This window comes from Coturnix japonica, chromosome 6 (assembly GCF_054131305.1).
Source record: "Coturnix japonica strain WE chromosome 6, WE-NBRP24, whole genome shotgun sequence".
NCBI classification, from domain to species: domain Eukaryota; kingdom Metazoa; phylum Chordata; class Aves; order Galliformes; family Phasianidae; genus Coturnix; species Coturnix japonica.
Window position 1 is genome coordinate 32,127,895 of NC_140668.1, and position 19,917 is coordinate 32,147,811.

Consider the following 19,917-nt stretch of genomic DNA (forward strand, 5'->3'; position numbering starts at 1 on the left):
GGAGCTGGCCATACTTGGGGACACAGAGGGCGGAAAGGGGACACCCTAAGGCCTCCCAGCGTTGTATGTCTCTGTATGGCTGGCATCTACAAAATGACATTTTTAGAGCTTTCCCCTTTGAGGATTTATAGACAAGGTTACAGATCTTCCTGAAGTCCTATTCACTGAAATGGACAGATTTAGATGAAACCTTCAACAGAAATTGACAGCAAAGTTAGCCAGAGGCAAAATCCCAGCACAGAGAATTTCAGCCTAAAAGATTAAACTTGGCAAAGTTGTAAGACAGAGAAAAAATCATCTTGAAAGGGGAAGTTCTGTGTGACCTTAATGCTATGCAGTGCAGCTTGTAGTGTCGGTAATAAGTTATTTCCATAGCATCTGAGTGTCTTCCAGTAGCACATTAAGCAACGTAACTAACAGCTGTCACAAGGTTCATTTTCCCTCTGATCTCCTCCCTAGAGGGAAATTCTCTCATTTCTTAACCTCTGCTGGACCCCCAACTCAATATTGTTCATCACCCCGAGAAAAAGGAAAAGTCCATAAAAAGTTAAAAAAAACACAAAACAAAAAACAAACAAAAAAAAAAAACAACCAACAAAACACTGCAGTAACAGATCTAAGATTCAGGCTGCTTTGTGACATTTTAAAAGTCTTCTTCTCCAAGAATAACAGTAATTTATTTTAAATTTCTTTACATGATATTTAAGCATTGAACTGGAAAGACAAAATTACTGAGCTGTTTTTCCTTCACCCGTGATTAGGCAGCAGTTTATCAACAAAATGGCAGCAGCACATCTGACTGGGATTATTTACTGTACAGTAAGGAATTTATTTTTTGTTCCCTTCACCAGGAACAGTGTCCCTGTTATGGCTAGTTAGCCATCTGTGTCCTAAGAGCTTTCAGGGAAGGATTAAACTGTCATTTGTTTTATTTCCTTTCATGAAATAAGTATCCTAAGAGGGCTGAGGCAAGAGCTGGAAACTGCTGGACTTGCTGCCTTAAGGTGGCATGGAGAGTAAATGTATCTTCCCTGGAGCTATAGCAAACCAGTGAAAAGTCAGGGCTTTCTGGTTTTGTTCTTCTTACTGCTTCTATTCAGTAACACAGTCCTGCTACCACAGCGCTCCTACCAGAAACTAGATTAGGCAATCTCTACAGCACATCTAGGTAGGATCAGGATTATCTGTCACTGTGGTTTTTTTTCCCCTAAATCTGATTCATTCATTGCATTTAGCCAGTGTGGCTTGGATCTGCGCACTGGCAGAATTTGCAGCTGATCAGGACCGGGACCAGGAGGCTGACAATAAATAAAGAAGAAAGAGTATTGCCACGTCCCCTCCTGCCAGTAGTGCTTCACCAGCCCTAATACACCAATTCAGAATCCCTCACACATCAAGGTTAGTGCTATTGTCCAAGGATAATCCCAGCAGTGCCATGTGGCATCTTCCCTTCGTCTGCATTTCTATGTCCAAAAGCTTTTAGCATCTCTTCCCTGAAAAGAATGAGCAAAATAACCTGCCTGATTTGGAGAAAGATAATCTGTGCCCTCAATAAAAGCAAACATGTGGGAAAACTATCTGTTAGAAGAATGTACCTTGCAGCTACTGCCAACGGTTTTGATGGGTGTATCTGTGCTCTGGATAGTTTTATGGCTGCACAGTGGAAATTGCTCATAATGCAATTTTAAAGTGCAGACAAACATCTGCACTTCTGTAACACCTCTGTCCAAAAATTAGAAGTACCTTCCAAAGAGAGGGTCAGATCTGTATAATAAATAACCAGGTCACCAGCTGCAAGGTTGTAACTTTGACAACACTCCTATACATATAAGATCATGTAACTCATCCTCATCAGTTTTCAGGGAAACAAAAGCCAAGGAGGCAAGGACACCAACACGAGACAATATTTTCTTAGCAGGAATACAATCACAATGTAGGTCAATTGCTACTCTTTCCCTCTCCATTCCCCCCCCCCCCACACACATTCCACACCTAAGAATGAGACCACAATCTGACACAAACTGCATCTGACTGCATTTAATACTCAGAAAGAAGCTGCAGTTAGACAGTCTACCTCTCCACCATCTCTGACTGACATTCTACTATGGCACTGTGAGCAGCTTATCTGTATATAAATCTGTAGTAAGGTTTGGACCTTTAAATTTTCATTGATATCGAAAAAAAGTCAGCTCTGTTTTGGACAAGAGAACACCTCTTTTTAGACAATTTTCAGATTTAAAATTGCCTTGCATTGGCTGAGATTACCAGCTGATAGCAACAATCATGTCCATTGAGTCTGAATGAAAGGTTTTGGTCATGGAGAAAGTACACTCTGACACAGTACAAAATAAAAATCTCAAAGGGTCAAAAGCCCTCCACCTCACACTCTGCTTTTTTGTCTTTCTACACTTCTACACAAACAGGGACAAGAAAGAGTTGAAAAAAGCATGGAAGAAAATAACATTTTCACTCCAAAACAAAACTCTAAAAACAATGAAAAAATGCCTGAAGTCTTACTTACTAGGAAGTCTTCTTCACAGTACACCTTGCCATTGACATTGTAGAACGCTTTTCCTCTTAGTCTTCTCCCTGTTAAAATATTGTACTGTCAGAATTTTGTACTTTCTTCCCAAACGCAGTTGTTCAGGATACCAAATACAAAGTATGCCCTGCTGTGTGTGTTAGTGCGGCCAGCTTTTGGCATCTTTCCTCTTGGCAGCATCTATCCAGGTACATGGATGAAGATTAGCATGCAGGGTCCATCCTGCATTAACAAACTCCTTATCAACCAAACATTAGTTGTGAGTGATAGAACTCAGCTGATACCAGTTCCTGGAAAATTTGAAATCTAAAACCAAAGAGGATTATTCTGTGGGGAAAGGCTCGTTTGTAATTTGATAGTTTCCTTAGAAAGTGAAATCACATCAGTGTAATCCACCGGAATCAACATCAGCAACACATTTGTTTCTGAAGGACCACAAACACAGAATACAGCATATGGCTGCTCCTGTCACTAAAACATCAATCAATGCCAAAATAACTACCAACTGAACTACCTGTGATACTAAGGCAGCGCTGTCACATGTGAAGGTGAACACAGAAAATCACATTGAAAACAAGAGATTTCATTAAATCTTACAGAACTCTATTGACAAAGCCTGTGATCATCACGAACTGGCAGCACTCCTTACAGTTAAGAAATACACAACGGGCTACAGTGAGGATACAAAAAGGATACAAAAAAAGGAGCTCAGAAATTACGAAGGCTGGCCAGATTTTAGATACCACACATGAGATCTCTGCCGTACACCAGAATCGCTACATCAAAGGGGAAGAGATTTTATCAGTGTAAAATCAGCTAGTGGATGGAAACCAAACCAGTGCTAACTCACTTTATTTCCACTCCCTGTCAGGTTCCCAGTGGCCAAAGCTCCCAAATACTTTGATGCTCTCACAAGCCACTTACAGCCTAGGCAGGAAGATGGCACAGCGCACACTGTAGGCTGCACACCAGCTGCGGATGGGAGCACACAGCAGCAATACTGTCAGGAACACATGGGTAATGAAGAGGGCAAAAGACTCTGTACTACAGGTCAACAGAAAATCTCTCCCATATTACTGTTAAGCCCACAGAACAAGCTTGGACTTTTCCAAGACAGAGCAGCTGCCCCATAAACACTGCCTATCTATGCAGTGGGTTCAGCTCTCAGGGCCAGAGAGCTGAGCCAGCTGGCCAAGAACAGAGGGGCAGAAGCACCCTCCCCTCCCACCCCCCACCCCATGGTTTCCATAAACAGTGTTGAGGAAAATATGATTAACTTTCATTGCTTAAAAGTGACTTTTACACGTTGCCCCTGTGATCCGATCCTGGGAAACAGTGTGTGGCACAAAAAACTTAGGATCTGGACTGATGCTTCTGGGAAATCACATGCTGCATGTGGTTGTCTGGCGGTTTTACTGTCGTGGCAGAGGGAAATGCTTCTTTTGTGTGCACATTCTTGGGCTGTCGATCTCACAGGCTGCTGTCTCCATACTGCTGGTAGGTGGAGTCAGCACTTGTTTGTCTTTCCAGCTGCCTGGTAGCTTTGGTGGGGACCAGGAGCCCAGCAGCATAGACAATGCACTGAGACCATCAATCTTCTCTGAGACTCTTAGGTAAAACGGCTCTGTGCCATATATCACATATATATGAAACAAGACATGGGGCCAGGATCACTCTCCAGGGGGACATGGAGCCTCTCTAGGCTGGATCAGGAGCAACCACCTCTCGATCTCTGCTGCTTTGCCACTATTCTTAAGCCACTCCACCAAAAGATTTGTCACTGCCCTTCCTAGCCTGCTCTTAACTAAAGCACTGCTGTCATCCCTCAGAATACCTCAGAGCACAGTTTGTACCAGCTTGCTGACAAGTACCATCCTCTGCCAGGGAGTAAGGCCGAGCAGGCACAGAATTGGATAAGGGGATGTCTGGCTAGGGAAGAGATCTGCTCCAGAGAAACCAAGGACTGCTGTCATTTGCTCTGATGTACTTACATAAATAAAGGAGCTAATAGTAAAATTATGACAAAGGAAGAAAAGAAGGAAAAGGACAGAGGTAAGAGTAGCTTTTTGAAAGACATCTTCATATGGTGGAAATGAAGAGGCCACACACTTGTACTTGACGTGCTGATGCACGTCCAACTTACTCACACACACTACCTTCACCAGTGCAGAAAGAGGGCATTGACTTGATTGGTAAAGCTCTGGCCATCATCCTCACTGCACACCCATTGTGATCAGAAGCAGCAGAGATAATTAGGGGCAAATCCTGAACTATGCTGCTGGAAGCATCTCTACAAGAAAGCAATGCCCTCAGTGAGGACAGGCACTGGCATCTCCTGAGGCACTACAGATAACACTCTGATCCTTTCAGTTGTTACTAAGCAGTGCTGTACAATGCCAAGGACACTTCATTTTTCCCAATTTCTTCTGCTGTCCTACCAAAAAGAGGAGCAAAAGGAGCAGGGAGGCTCAAGGGCCTCCCAGGCCTTATAGAATAGAATCATAGAATCACCAAGGTTGGAAAAGACCTAAAAGATCATCTAGTCCAACCGTTCTCCTAATACTAATAGCTCCCACTAATGTGAGCGAATGACTGTGTGGTGCTGAGCACCTGCTAAGTTAAACCACAACACATGCAATGCTCACACTGCTGCAAAACTGAGGAAAACTGCTATTTTCCCCATTTCATAGCTGACAAAAAACAACAAGCCATCTATTAAGGAACTGACTTGCCTAAACTCATAAAACAAGCAAGTAGCTTACTCACATGCTAATTACTATTATTAGCAATAATTCATGTGATTGATAGGCCTTCTACCTTAGGGGACATTCATTCAGGGTTAGTATCTCATAAGCAAGCAGCAGCAAGGTATCACACAAGTAGTGCAGACTGCACTGCACTGGTGTCTACACATTGTGTTTTAGAAATGAAGGCAAAAATCTACTTTCCACTTGCCCACTAGGAGCATTTACTAAATGTCTGCATTGAGCACAGTCATACACCCAGCTCTGAGTGTGCCTGGCACCAAGTCCACACCATCATAAACCCAAACGTGCCAGCAATTGCCACCAGGGACACAAAGCCAAAAAAGCCACAGCATGGGGCACCCACTGCCAGCCAGCCAACAAAGCCCTGTACCAGGGTGCAAGGCTTTGCAGACTGGAATAGCCATCTGAGCTGCTGTCAGGGCAGTTTCTTCTCCTGAGGTACTAGAGCAGCTCTGGAGCCCACAGAGTCTGTCCCATGCAACTGCAACCCAGTTCTGTCAAGTAAAGCTTAAAAAAAACTTTAGCCAAATTTGTTTTAGCCGGTTGAGTCAAGCATCTGGTCAAATAACCAGGTACATCTCCTGTCCACTGATAGAATGGGCCTGCTGCTCAGTTTTCCTTTAAGTGTCTGAGTAACGCCAAGTCAGGGTTACTATTCACTTTCATAATATTTAAGCAAAAATATCAGAGTTTCTAACAAAACTTGAAGCAACTTGTAGATAGCTCATTATAATAATAATGAGCACTTATAATGAGCAGCATAGCAGAGAGTTCACAAGTACAAGGTTTCACAAACACTGTACTTCTTTCCTCTTTTAGCTGGATACCCACCTTGGCACATCTACCCTGTCAGACCAGTTTTCAACAGCAGCAGGGGAAGAAGCTCAGTTTCATATCTGACCCAAATAGCAGCAGGTCGGTCAAGACCACGAGGGCACCATGCAGGTCCAAAGACAAGGGCAGAACACTGTCCAGAATGTAATCCAGGTACAGATATGCAACATCAGCTCTTACAAGAAGCTCTTTTTTTTTCCCCCCAAGTGCTCTTTAGCCTTGATTACTACAGAAAATAAAGTCTATGCACTTAGAGTGACAATATATGCCCACCTACTAAGTTATAAACTGACACCCACATGTTGATAAGGTAGAGATGCTCCAGGATAAAAAGGTATTGCTATGTTAGGCAGAAGACAGACAGCTTGTAAATGTTCTAATTAAGAATGAGGCATTATTAAATGCTAAGGTATCTATGTGAAAAGGTAAGCTAGAAATGAAGTGCTCTCAAGGAATGATCACAATTGGTATTTGCAACCAAGACAACAAACACCTAAAAGAAAGCAGGCCCCCTGGAACTTTCTGTTAATACATAACGCCAGAATCAGCTCTAGGTTTTTAACATCAATTTTCCATTTAACCAATTCATGCATTTCTACTGTTTAAATGTATCTAATAATTACTTCCTGCGCCATTTTTATGTTCTGTGCGCTGCAGACTAAAAAGAAGGCGTAAAAGAATGGTTGCTTTAGCAAAGGACAGAACTTGCAAAAGGAAAAATGACCCACCACTGACACATGCTGTCCACAACTATTCTCTCCAGTCTCCACAACACTTTGCCTGGTGGTGAAAACACACCAGTCAGGAAGCCAAGATGGGGTAAAACTTTTTCCCAACAGTTTCAAAAGCTGCTCCAGGCCCTTATGGAACAAAATGCGAATTAGATCAGGTTTTACAGTCTCAAGGAGGAGCTCCAAGTGCTGAAAATGTCCTTCCCCCTTCCCCAGCAGCACTGAAAACATCTTCAAAGCCCTTCTGGATGCTGTTAGCAGGGGGATGTTTGTCTATGGAGAGGTAAGTTTATCAAGTCACAGCCTTCAGTGGTAGATCTCCAGCCCCACATAGGATGATGCAACCGAGTCAGGGGCTGACCCCCCTCCTCTCCTTTGTAAAACAAGAGATAGCAATGTCTCACTGTCACAGCATGGTTATTAGACCTAATTACTGCTTGCAGCGTGCTTTGAAGTTGAAAAGTGCCAAGCATTATTATAATATTTTAAGGACTTTGATGATTAAAAGCATGCAACCGTTGGGTAATAATAATGATTTACTACTACTGTAGAGTAAGCAAGTTCATGTGAGAAGTCTGTGTTGTCTCAGGGGCTACTGCTACTTAAAAACAAACAGCTCCCCTCTGACATAATGGGAATGCTGCAGCCTCAGCCTGAAAGATAATGCCCGGCACAGCCCTTAGACTACTCATGTGCTGCAAAATACACTGGCATAGTTCCTCACCTTCATTATCTCTGTCAGGATATTTTTTGATACACGGGCCTCTTCTCATAACTTCACGCTGGAAGGTTTCAGTGGGAACAACATGCAAGATGACTAATAATATCCTTTTTATTTCTCATGTTACAGCTGTATGGAACAAGAAGCCCACACTTTAAGTCAGAAAACATAAATAAAACCTCCCAGTGTGGACTGCAATTGAAGAGTTCGGCTGCACTGCTGCTAAAGATAAGGATGCTTCCTTCGTTAAAGCAGTGCTAATTAGAAGCCTGCACAGCCAAAGCTATTGCCACAGAATACTATTTGAGTACCTGCCATTCCTGTTCGCTAGAAACATGCCTGGGTAGGTCTGACCACACACGAGCACAGACCTCAGCTCTACCACTGCATCTCCCTCCCATGGAGGTGCGGCTCCTCCAGGGCTCTGCTCAGGCAGAAAGGGGTGGCTGTGTGAGAGCAGGTGGGATGGCAGCCCTGCTGCAGCACCTCCCCTCCAACTGCAGGCACTGAGACATACCTGAGCCCCCAGCACAGCCCAGTGCTGCTCCAGGGGCACTCAGGATGCATTTCCACACTCTCCAAGTTTTGGTCCAGAGCTCATGCAGCTTTCTGAGCACATCAGCCCCTGGCTGTTCATGCCTGACTGACCGACAAATTGTGCATATCTGTTTTATTTAGCAGTGTTAAACATGGACCTAATTGCTGGCTAGCAGCTTCAGATGCCAACTTTGCAGCAAGTGATGCAGCAGCAGCAGCATTACCAGTCTCATGCTAGCATCTTAAGCGAGTCTCTCAAAGAGTTGGACTAAAAGTGGCATGTAAATATACAGGAAGGATTAATACACAGCAACATTTGCTCAGGTGTTTCACAGTGGTCATAAGAGAGAAGGAAAATGCCTGCATGTTGCCCAAGAACACCATTCAAGCAAAACCAGAGCAGTCACAAGGTAGCCTAGACTGAGCAGAAGCTGCATTTGCTCGCCTGCTGTCCTTCTGCAGCTGGAGCCAACACTGCTTCAGGAGATTTAAAATTTAGCAGGGTGGACTCGGTAACTTAGTTTTACAAAAGCTCCTGGCTGGGGACTGCTGTTTTAGAGCCATTCTGCAAAGCCCATCCACAAGCTGCCCTTGTTCCCTGCACAGACAGAACCCGTCATGCACCATTGCATCCCACGTGCCATCCATGGCTGTGCCCCAGGGGCCCATCATTGAGCCTGTGCTGGGGTGACTGGTGCCCAATGGATCTGTGGCAGGGGCTGCAGATACCACACAACAGCACAGGCCACCACAATAGAGACCACCATCCCTAGTATTAGGTTCTCCAGCACAGATGCTGCAAGATGCCAGCTGTGTTTGCCTTCTGATAGCATGAGACAGATCCAGATTTCAAAAAACATTACGTTAAAAATCTAGATACACATTTTAACAATTGAGAAGCAGGGAGTAAGATAACTCAAGCACTGAAAAGCAAATGCAATATTTGGAATACTATCTGCCAAATCAGAAGCCAGGACAGCAGTATGTCTGAGAAGCAAAGCTAAAAGTTAGAGGTTGACACCTTAAAGGAAATAACAAGTTTACAAACTCAGAAGAAATCAGTGAAATCATATTAAATAACAGCTCGTTTCTGTTACCTCCTCTACCACTTAGCACAGGACAAAATGGATACATTTCATCCACATCTATTTTCTTTCACTACAAAGGGGGCACTCGCCTGCCCAGGCATTACAGATGTGCCAAAAGAAAACAAAAGCTTACAATATTTTTCATTTATTTGTTATCGTTTCTCCTCGACTGACTCGTGAGTTAGAGCCTCCAGTTCTCCACCCCTCACTCCGGCTTCTGACTGCCTATCTGCAGAGGGGTTTCCTTTACTTGGGGTTTCTGTTACTCAGCTGAAATCAAGGAGCCCCGAGGCTGCTTAGCCCCTCAATAACCATTCATTACATTTTTCTCCACCATCTCCTCCACAGGAGGGTAACCCCCCCCGAGTAATGCAGGACGGTCCATGCGGTGCCCGCAGCTGCGGCAGCATCTTTGTACAGGGCAAGGAGCCACCGCCAGACCTGCGGCACAACCCCACGGCCCGCAGCCGGGCTGGGTGACATTTCCATCCCCCACCGCCACCGCCCGGTCCCCATCTCACAATGCTCAGCGCTGCGGCTTTGTGAGAGGAGGGGTGAATTTCTGGGGCTTTCAGGGTTTTGAAGATAGAAAAAAAAAAAAATCAATGCCAAATTCCTCTGAATAGAAGATACTGCATGTTGGCAGAAGCCACTTTTCACAGACTGCAGCCGTTTGAAATCTGAAACACTAAAAAGTGGCTACTGTGGATGTGCTATATTCTTCTTTTCAAAGCAATCTGGCACACAATTTTGGTTCCCCGTTTCAGGACCCAATCCCGCATTCCTTTCACGCTCAGACTCCCATTGACTTTAAGGAATGCAGGATTGGATCCTAAATGTGTGCTTTACTCACACAATAGCTCCTCATGGTTACGATCTATTGAGAAAGGCACACTTTTAAAAACCATTTGGAATTGCAGGCTCATCCACAGGGCCAGAATGCTTGTAAAGATCTTCCATTATTCCAGGAAAAATGCTCGGTGTGTGAATTACACACACGTCCGCTCACACATTTTTCTGGTCTCAAGCTGCGGGCACAGCTTAGCTTGAGATGCATCAAAATATTTTGAGCGGTGGCCCGATAGTTCCTAAAGAAACCACGCTAAATTTAGTTTCTGAAAACAAGCAAAACTCCAGAGAAAAACAAAACGCCACGGCAAATATATAAGCAGCTGAATCTTTAGGATGGTTTTTCAGAGAGCTCTTGTGAAAGGCTTTAAAAGACCGGCACCAGCTAAGACAAAACAGAGTCCAGCACTGCTATTTTTGAGGATGCCTTATATTGAGTTACCAGGCTATTACAATGCAAATCTCAAATGTACAAGCTTTTTACTTGGCCGTAAACACAAAACAGTATACATTGTCCTTCCAGAAGAAAAGGTTTGCTGCTAAAATAGCAGAAGCCCTACGTAAATAACCAACATTCTTTCTGACTGAGGTCACTGACTTGGCCTATTCAATTCCGGGCTAGTCTGGGATTTGACAATCTAAGCAGGGGAGAGGCCCTTTCCTTTTTTTCAAAAGAATGCTGGGATTTTATTTGAAATTTAAACTCTTGCAAACAAAAGGTGGCATCGTACGCTAGAGGCCTATGAAGGTGGAGTACAGGATGTGTATTGTTTCCTCCCTTTACATAGATTCTTTCAGGAAAGAGTTTTCAGCCTGTGAACAAATTCTAATCAAATTTTATCGTCAGGTACGTAGAAATGGTACGACACGAAAGAACAGTTTTAAGGATTAGCAACTTTACTGTTAGAAAGTTTTGATCCACTTTATCTATTAAAATGTTTACGTGGTATTTTAAAACGTCTTTTAAAAAACCTTTAACTGAACATTTCTTCACAGTTTCAGTTCCTATACTGACTCTTGGTTGTATGTTAAAAAATAACCTCTAGGCACAAATCAGCGTTCATTTTCAATCTCTATCTCAAGTTGATCTGTCCCAAAAAGGCGGATGGCAGCTTGCTGTTTTCCCTCCCAATTCCTGTTGCCCAGCTCTTACAGGGGCACTCACAGCCCCACCCTCTTGTATATAACAGTGGCCAATTCTGTGTCTGTGCTGCTAACCAGGCTCTATGCTGCCAGACCGAAGTACTGTACCCACACCTCCCATCACATACAAATACACTGAGCTGAATTTGCAGCTGGTATAAACTGTCCTGCCCCAACATACTGTGTCTTTACTGTGCACTAGCTAAACTGTAAAATCCAGATGAAAACAAGGTACTGTATTACACTGACTCATTTCTAACTCAAGGTAAACTCTAGAGTCTCCTCTGCAGTTTGCCTTAACCTGCCATGATGCCAAAATGAAAAACTCATTACCTTCTCTTGGACCTGTACACTGAAGAGAGCACCTTTACATCCAGAATGCGTGCCCTTGCTGCCAAGAAGCCCCACATTTTTGCAGTTAGGTATGTCTTGCTCTGACCACTTTGCAGCTTCCATCTTCACTACATCAGCAAACCTGGGACTGAGAGGAGAGAACGTGGAGGGTACGCTTCTGGCCCAATCTAGCTGCGTGACCAAGCTGTCAGTCTCCAGTAGGATTACATAGATAAATAGTTAATATCTTTTGTTACCTTGCTGGAAAACCCCACCTTTCTTGGCAGGGTATCCACAATCTCCATGCCATGTTTACTTTACTGTGGAATTCTCTCTTCCTTTCTCTCTCCTCCTACTCTTCTGTCAGATTATTTAACCAGAAGGCTACTTAGCGCTGCAGGAACTAGAAGTTCTTTAACTTCTGGTACTGGGGCAAAGCATTCCTGTACAGACCATATTATAAACTGCAGATACTTTCAAGCTTCCATACAAATTGCAAAAAGTTAGAATTTCTGTTCTTTCCCCACTTACATATTTAAATTCTATCCCATCACCCATCAATTCCAGAATTAAGGCATAAATTATTTCCAGGAGCTCTGACAGACAAACTTGCATTTAAAAAGAGTTTGTAAAATTGTATGCTAAGCACGTATTTAAAATCAGAAATGCAAGAACCTGCACTGATCTAATAGCTGGTTTTGGCCTACATATATTAAGATTCCTCTTAAAATACAGTCTTTATGAGCTATCAAACAGACATGCTAACAGGGAAATGTAAAATAAAGCTCCGAATGTATTTGAATTAGGATTCTTTTTTTTAGAACTAGGTTTACAACTGCAACAAACTAAAAAAAACAAAGACAGAATAACAGAGATCATCGAGTAAAAGCTGTATGAGGCCTTCCCACCACTCAACAAGCAGAAGGGAAGGAGGTGTATCTCTTACACCAAGGTAGCTTCTGCTATGGAAGGCTTTCATGTCTCCATCACAGACCCAGCTTATTATCAACAAGGAATTCAGCTTTCCCAGCTGCTGCCCGTGAGCTGGGACTTAAAAGAGTACTTGTCTTATCATACTCTCCCAGGGGTTCCAGCGTCAGCCCATTCCATGGCAGAATACATCCATCACCAAACTGCAGTCAGTTCCAGCCCAAGCCTTCCTGACTCCAAAGGATACAACCTTCCCAAGCAGCCTCGCTAACCCATGCAACATGATGGGTGGTTTTTATTCAAGCTCCATTAAGAACTACTGCAACGGCAGCACACCATCTAGCACCGTATCCTGTCTCCAGCCAAAAGATGAAATTGAACAGGAAAGTGCATTAGAAACAGGGCTTGCACAGGCTGACGTGTTCCCAAGAACAACCTCTCTGCTTCCAGCAAGCAACACTTCAGGCCCTCCTGCACTGCAGGTTGCATCAGAACTATTATGTTTTATAGTCTCTCTGGACCAATCCTTCTTTAATTTGTCTAATTCCTCTATGAGCTCATTTATACTTCTGGCATCCACACTGTCCCTATGGCAGCGAGTTCCACAGTCTCGTTATGCATTGTATGAAGTGTTCCCCTTTTGTTTGTTTTAAACCTTTGCTAATCTCAGCTTCTGTTGCTTCCTACAGAACAAGGCAGCCTCGCCAGCCATCACTGCAAGACTAGAGAAGAGTGTTATAAATCAAAGCCTAAAACTTCATTCTTGAGCTGAACATGGCAATGAAAAAGATGCAGGTCACAGGCACAGTTGGTATTTATAGCAAGTAGCCTTATGACACTCTGCTCAGGTCCTGTACAGGAGTGGACACCTACAAACAACTCAAAAACTCCTTGTTCTCCCTACAGGAGCTGTGAAAGCCACCAAGTTCTGCACTGCCCCAAGTTAACAAGCAGCCTCCATGAGAAGTGACGTGCTACACTTCACACAGGACATAATTCCTAAGAGAATATATTCAAAAGAAACAGTCACTGTATTCCAGTAAAATTGAAGGTATGGGATTTTTGTTTAAGAAGGTCATTTAGTCCTGACTGCTATCTGGATGTCTAAGACAGGAATCCACCAGAAACTCCACCTGACAAACATAACTTGCAACAGTTAGTTAGATGCTTTGAGCAGTGAAAGTTGGCTGAGGGCACTGCACACCCCCACCCATTGCCACCAGTTCTTTCCTGCAAGTCATTCTCCTTTCAGGTTCAGACTCAAAATCATAACTTAGTCTGAATGGAAACTTGGTCAAAATCTGGCAGAGAGAAACAAGTCAGGCTGCCAGATGTCACAGAATCACAGAATCACAGAATTACCCGGGTTGGAAGGGACCTCAAGGATCATGTAGCTCCAACCCCCCTGCCCAGCAGGGCAACCTTTGCATGTCACCTTTGCATGGAAATAGCAGTAGCATCATCACCTTCTTTCCTAATACTTTATGCATAAAAGTATGTTGAACACAAGGAGTGGACACAGCCCAAACCTGCGGCAACATGCAGGAGTGCCTCAAGGATGATGAGCAATTTCCCTAAACCGTCTTCTGATTTATCTCAGAGAAACAAGAATGGATTTGCACAGGAACAGCTTACGTTCTTCCTCCTAGTAGCACTGTATGCGTCAGCACCTCACTGTGAGTAGCATCAAAGATGCTGCTGCTGAACTTAAACATGCTGGTAGTGCTTGAACTGAGTCACATCCAGAAAGAGTTGAGCAGCCAACACCAATGAACCCATGCACTTGTGAAATCAAGCTCACAGTGCTCAGATTCTTATTCTGATATAAACCTTTGCATTAACATGAGATTACTGAGAATTACAGTGCTTAGAAAGCAATGGCTTAAACTCTGAATTTGATAATGCAAGTTCACCATCTGGAAAAGGAGGTCTAAATATGTTCTCTTTCAGCACCGACACTGCTAAGAAAGCTTAGACAGGTTAGTAGTATACTGTGTGAAAAACCTCAAGACGGCAAAGCATTACAGTGTTCTGCCAGTTTTGAAGCTCTCTTATTCATGCTAGCGAATGATTACACTGATGTTAATAATGTCAGTCTAGCTTTATTCCACACTTGCTAGGGTCTTAGATGTGTTTTAGCTGATAATCCACTTTGCTGTTGATGAAATACAACTCAAAATTATACTTGTACTGAATTACTGAAAGGAACTGAGGCTTGTTGAGCCAATTCAAAATAGTCAGAAAACAGCCCTGCCAAACAGCCTATCCTTGGTATTTTGTGGCAGACTGACCACCACCTCCTGCATTAGGTCCCTTTAAAACTAAAAGCACAAGCAGCTTCCAAGACATGGAGCTGAATAGGTAAGGCTTCTGATAGTCCACTAGCTCCCCTTGGCACTCAGGTACAATAAGGATATTGTTCCTTTAATGCTCAGCTTTCCTTTTAAGAAGTATGTGAGATTTCAGCCAATTCTCCTCAACGATTAGTTCAGGATGAATGTACTTAACTCAGGATTCAGCTGGAAAGGGCCCAAGTAGATGCAATCAATTTTCCACTAAGTCCACTTCCTTCTCCTCTTCCCTAACCAGCATGAGACATCAGCTTGCCACTGAAGCCACTGGTGACTATAACAATGAAAACCATCGCCTTCAGCCATGCTTATATCAGAGCTAGTTATCCCTTCTTTTGGATTATTTCCCTGATGCTTTTTATTTTTTTTCCTCAGATCCCATTCACAAAACTTTGGGCTAGAAAAACCTTCACGGAAAAGCAGCTGTACAGCAAACCACAAACACCAAATGCATTGGTTGCTATAAACTCCAAGGTTAACCATTCAAAACCGTACAGAGTCAGTTGCAGAATTTCACTGATAAATTATTATTTCCACTTCACATATTTCAGCAGAACCTCCTGATGATTCTAACGTGCTGGTTCTGCATGCCTGTACATGCTACATCTGAGCTGTACCATCTCTGCATCCAACACCAAATTATCTTCACCATCATCATCATCTAAACACTGCAGTGCTTCTGAGATACCAGCCACAGGTTGCGTTACTTAAGTGAATCCCATTCACTATTGCCTGAAAATCAACTTTTCTGACAGCCGGGATGATTTACTTCTTGAATTTAGCCAGGGTGATAAAAAAAAAAAAAGTAACATTATTCCTTTTTCAGAAACAAGGCTTAGAAAACGTGATCTCTGACTCTCACCTATGTGTCTTCTTAACAGTTTAAGTACACAATTTCCAATGTAATTTTCCCAACTGTATAAACTCTTCCTTCTTAAATAACTTGTGGAGACAGCAAAACAAATCCTAGTGACTAGGAAATCTTTAGGTCTTCTTCCTCTAGAACAGCCATCCTCACACTTTTTTTTCATCATGCTCCTCTACCACTTAGAATTTTTTCAGCATTCCTTATATACATACACTTGTTTATAACAAGTTACATATACATATACATGCACTACTGAAATTTTAAAGGTTTCTTCCTGCAGCCAATCATCACAGGGAACCCTTGGGATACACATGTCCTACTTTACAGAGTTCACTGCTCTGGAAACCACTGGGTTATTAATACCAATCCAGTGAATTGCTTCCACAGGTCTGAATTTACACTGCTGAGGTTCCTGTCAGAAATGCACTGACTTATTCTAAGCTACCTGCATTATTTCCAGGAAAAGCTTTGCAGGGGTCGCTGCTGGAAGAGCAAAACAGTAGACTCTACCAAAGAAGCCAGCAAGGTAACTGAGGTCCAATAACTTTATCTAATTTACTGTTAAGAAAATGTCACACTTATGATTTAAAATACATCAATAGAGAACCATTTAGACACAGCAGCCAATAGTAAAAACTGATAGCTAAATACATGCCTACATTTATAGAGGTAATAAATCAGATCCCTCTAACTCCACACAGGTACAACTGAAGAGCTGGTAGACCTTGTTAGAAGCCATATTCTGCAGGCATGCACACAAGCAATGTGAGTCATCAACACCACCAGGGCCAGCTTTGCTGTCAGAAGCCAGCAGTATCTACTAGCTTTACTTCTTCCTACAGCAGATAATATAAAAGTTTCTCTGTTCAGCTTCCTTATCTATTACTTGCTAGGCAGCTTGTCATTCACTTTTACTGTTATTCTGAGTGCTGTGGAAGTTTACAAGAGTGCGTCAAACTGAGTTGAGGTTTCATAGTTCCAGGCAAGAAAAATCAGTTTGAGGGCTGGTGTGGGTGGGAAGGGAGAAAGCAGCAAGCCTCAGGAGGGAATAGGGAAACCAGAGCAAAGGGCAGCAATGAAAACCAGGCTGTCTGCCCCACGCTGAAGCTGGCCTGCAAGAGAGACAGAGAGCAAGCAGAGAAGGGCAGCACTAGGGACCAATCAGCCGATCGCAGGGGAAGCAGCAGTGAGAGCAGATGGGGAAGTGAGTATGAAGTTACTTGTGGTCCTGAACACGAGAAGAAAGAATACAGCTGCTTTTGTGTATTGATAAAGGGAGCTTGTGAAGATTAAACAGGGTAGTGTGGAAAGCAGCAAAGGAATCCCTTGCAATGTGTCCAACTCAGCTGCCTTCATGCTACCTTTGCTGCATGCAGAGAGCAGGCAGAGGAAAGACAGGACATCTGTGAGACTTGCAACCTGTTTTTGTAGTCCTCTGCTAACAGCATGAGGCAGTGAGCACTCTCAAAGGATTACAGGAATGATTTCACAAGGCCTCCGTAACCTCACTGACACTGAAGTTTATTACCAGGGGTTTGAACACATCTCAGAGGCTATGCCTGTCAGCAGCCTCTCCTACACCCTTCTCTCCCAACACACTCCTGGCACGAGACAACAGCAGCGCTTGCAAAATGACTTGGCAGAAAACACTCTGCAAGAATAACAATGCTCACTGTCTCTGGTAGGATTCCACATCTCTGTCCCCATCATACAAACTGAAGTTTAAATGCAAAAACATAGAGCTATATCTTCGCTTGTTATTTCACTTTGTAGGACAAAGTACAGAGAAGTGGGAACAGTCTTTGCCATTTCAGTTAGCATAGCTGTCCTTTCATCTCCCAGAAACACTATTGTGTGTGAAATGTTGAAGCACTTGTCTCCAGAGCAATGGTAGCACAGACCTGCTCCTTGAGTACTAAACATCTGGAGGAACAGAAGGACTAAGCATCCTGCAAATATGCAGTGACATTCCCTAAATAACCCATTCTCACTCTTTGCATGCCCAAAGCCAGGCAAGAAACACAGACTACACCTCAAATTATTGCATTTCCACTCCCTGCATTGCTTTAAGAAAATAATTCTCATTGATTTATCTGAGTTTTGAGCCAGGAGTGGTGGTGAGTTCTCATGAAGAGTATTGCTAAGGGATGACCGTCTGAAGGGACAGCATGGAGTAGTTCAGGAGTGGGTAGTGGCCACAACCAAAACGCTTTCATCCTCAGCAGCCCAGCTCGACTTTCTAGACACACACAGATACTGCAGCGTATCATGTTATCTCTGTTGGCTGCCAAAGTGCACTGGCTGTGCTCAATCAGATACTGGTCCTGAAAACTGCCAAATGGAGTCAATAATCCTATAAATGGAGGAATACTGAATACAGACTGGATGTTGGCCACGAGGGAGGCCACAGCGGGGTTCTGCTTCACATCTGTTTTTAAAAAGCATTTACCACACCTAATACAACACCATGGGATAGAGCTCGCAAGCATGAAGATTTCATATTTTTATTTGTGTCAGTTCAAGGCAGGGCACCCATGCAGAGGCTCCACTCTAATATTTTTACTGAAAAAGTCCTATTTTAACCCACGATTTCCGTCACAGTGTTTGTAATGAACATTCCTTGGTTTTCACACAAGGACAGGGAACGGGCTTACGTAGGGAGAACCACACTGTAAAGCTGTTAGCATTGGTGTGACTGGGGGAGGGTCCTGCTGCTCAACAAAAAGCTCATGGCACTGCCCATAAAGTCAGATGTACTTTAGACTGTAAATGGAAATGGATTTGGCCATGGACAGTGATAGATCTAAAAAAAATCTCACTTGAAGTTCCGAGCAAAGGAAGAATTTCCAGGAAATGAGTTTATTTATTTATTTTATTTATTTATAATTATTTATTTATTGGAAGGGGAAAAGTGTTTACTGTCTAAGATCTAATTTACTGATTTTATTCCTCCTGTTTTGAGAAAGATAGAGGGGCAGAGAAAAACTCCTACCTGCTTATAACCAAGCTAAAATATCCTGAGAAGCCTAAGAATGGAAGGCAGTATCAACCCACCAACAAGCAAGTCTGGAAAGTGACCTGCAGAAGTCAATTTATCAGAACAAAGTTGCTCATTAACAGTAAGTTTATAAGGAAGCAAAACATTCAGCTCATGTCAAATACTGGGGGTCACCAGAGCACTTTCCTTGGTCCCAAGGACAGCCCACCACAGCTATAATCGGCTGATCCTCCCAAGTCCCATCATTTAAACAAGGGAAAAAAAAAAAAAGTCTGGTTGTTTATGTGGGCTTTGCGCCAAGCCCATTTCTCTGATATGCTTCTCTGGTGTATTTGTGCCTCACATCCGATTTAGAGTCCTCTGAATACTGGAGACAGCATTCCTTGGATACTTAAAATAAATTAAAAACACAACATTGGGCTTGGACAGAGGAATGGGAACATTATTCACATGGCCCATGCACTGAGGGCTCTAGGGAACGGTGCTGGGAAAGTAGTCTTTTAAAAACCTTACATTAGTCCATGTATTTAACGACATACAATCCTCAGAATGGTCCTTCATAAAATGTAAATATGCATTATTTGAGCAAGTAATTATTTTCAGTAGCATGCTGTAACAGCTGCATGGCTTGGCTGCCAGATGTTGCAAATGTTTATTCCAGCAAATGCATCTATTTGTGATATAACAATTATTTAACAATTTACAAAACTTGTCACTCCTCTGGTACTTTCATCTCAGGATTTCTATTTCTTTTCAAAATATTAATGAAATCAGCACAGAATCCCTTTTGTGAGGTAGGTGTGAATTAGCTGCATGGGAAAAGTCAGACTGGTTCAGTGATCTGCCCACAGTGACAAGTCCATAGCAAAGCGGAGTAAAACCCCATCCTCTGATTCACAGGGCTGAGTTACCCTTTCAGGACCACCAGCTTAATAATTCAGCTGGAAATGAGAGTCTTTTGTTAATATTCTCTGCCAAAAGGAAACTGGAAAGACAATGTCAAACTCCTCCTGTCATTGTATGTCCAGAGACAATACTACCAGGTCTGCTGCTATTGTTTAATCAATTTCATAAATGTGAAGACAAAGAAAAGATCATCTATTTTGTTTCATATGTAGCAAAAAGTCTTCCGACAAACAGTTTTTTTAAACCCATTTTTACAGTGAGAAGTGATAGTGGAAGCCTTTGATCCATAAAATTATTCTGAAAGGTAAAACACAAGCT

General features: G+C 42.9%; 1 protein-coding gene across 2 annotated transcripts in view; it reads right to left on the bottom strand.

Moving 5' to 3' along the window:
• The window catches only part of WTIP (WT1 interacting protein), a 65,411-nt gene that overhangs the window by 14,935 nt on the left and 30,559 nt on the right, over positions 1–19,917 (bottom strand). For both annotated transcript variants that reach the window (XR_014947549.1, XM_015873986.3), the window contains exon 3: positions 2,522–2,589. Coding sequence is in view for 1 of the 2 variants with exons in the window: in XM_015873986.3 (XP_015729472.1) it covers positions 2,522–2,589 (68 nt within the window). In the remaining variant the exon portion in view is untranslated. The remainder of the gene's footprint in view (positions 1–2,521; positions 2,590–19,917) is intronic.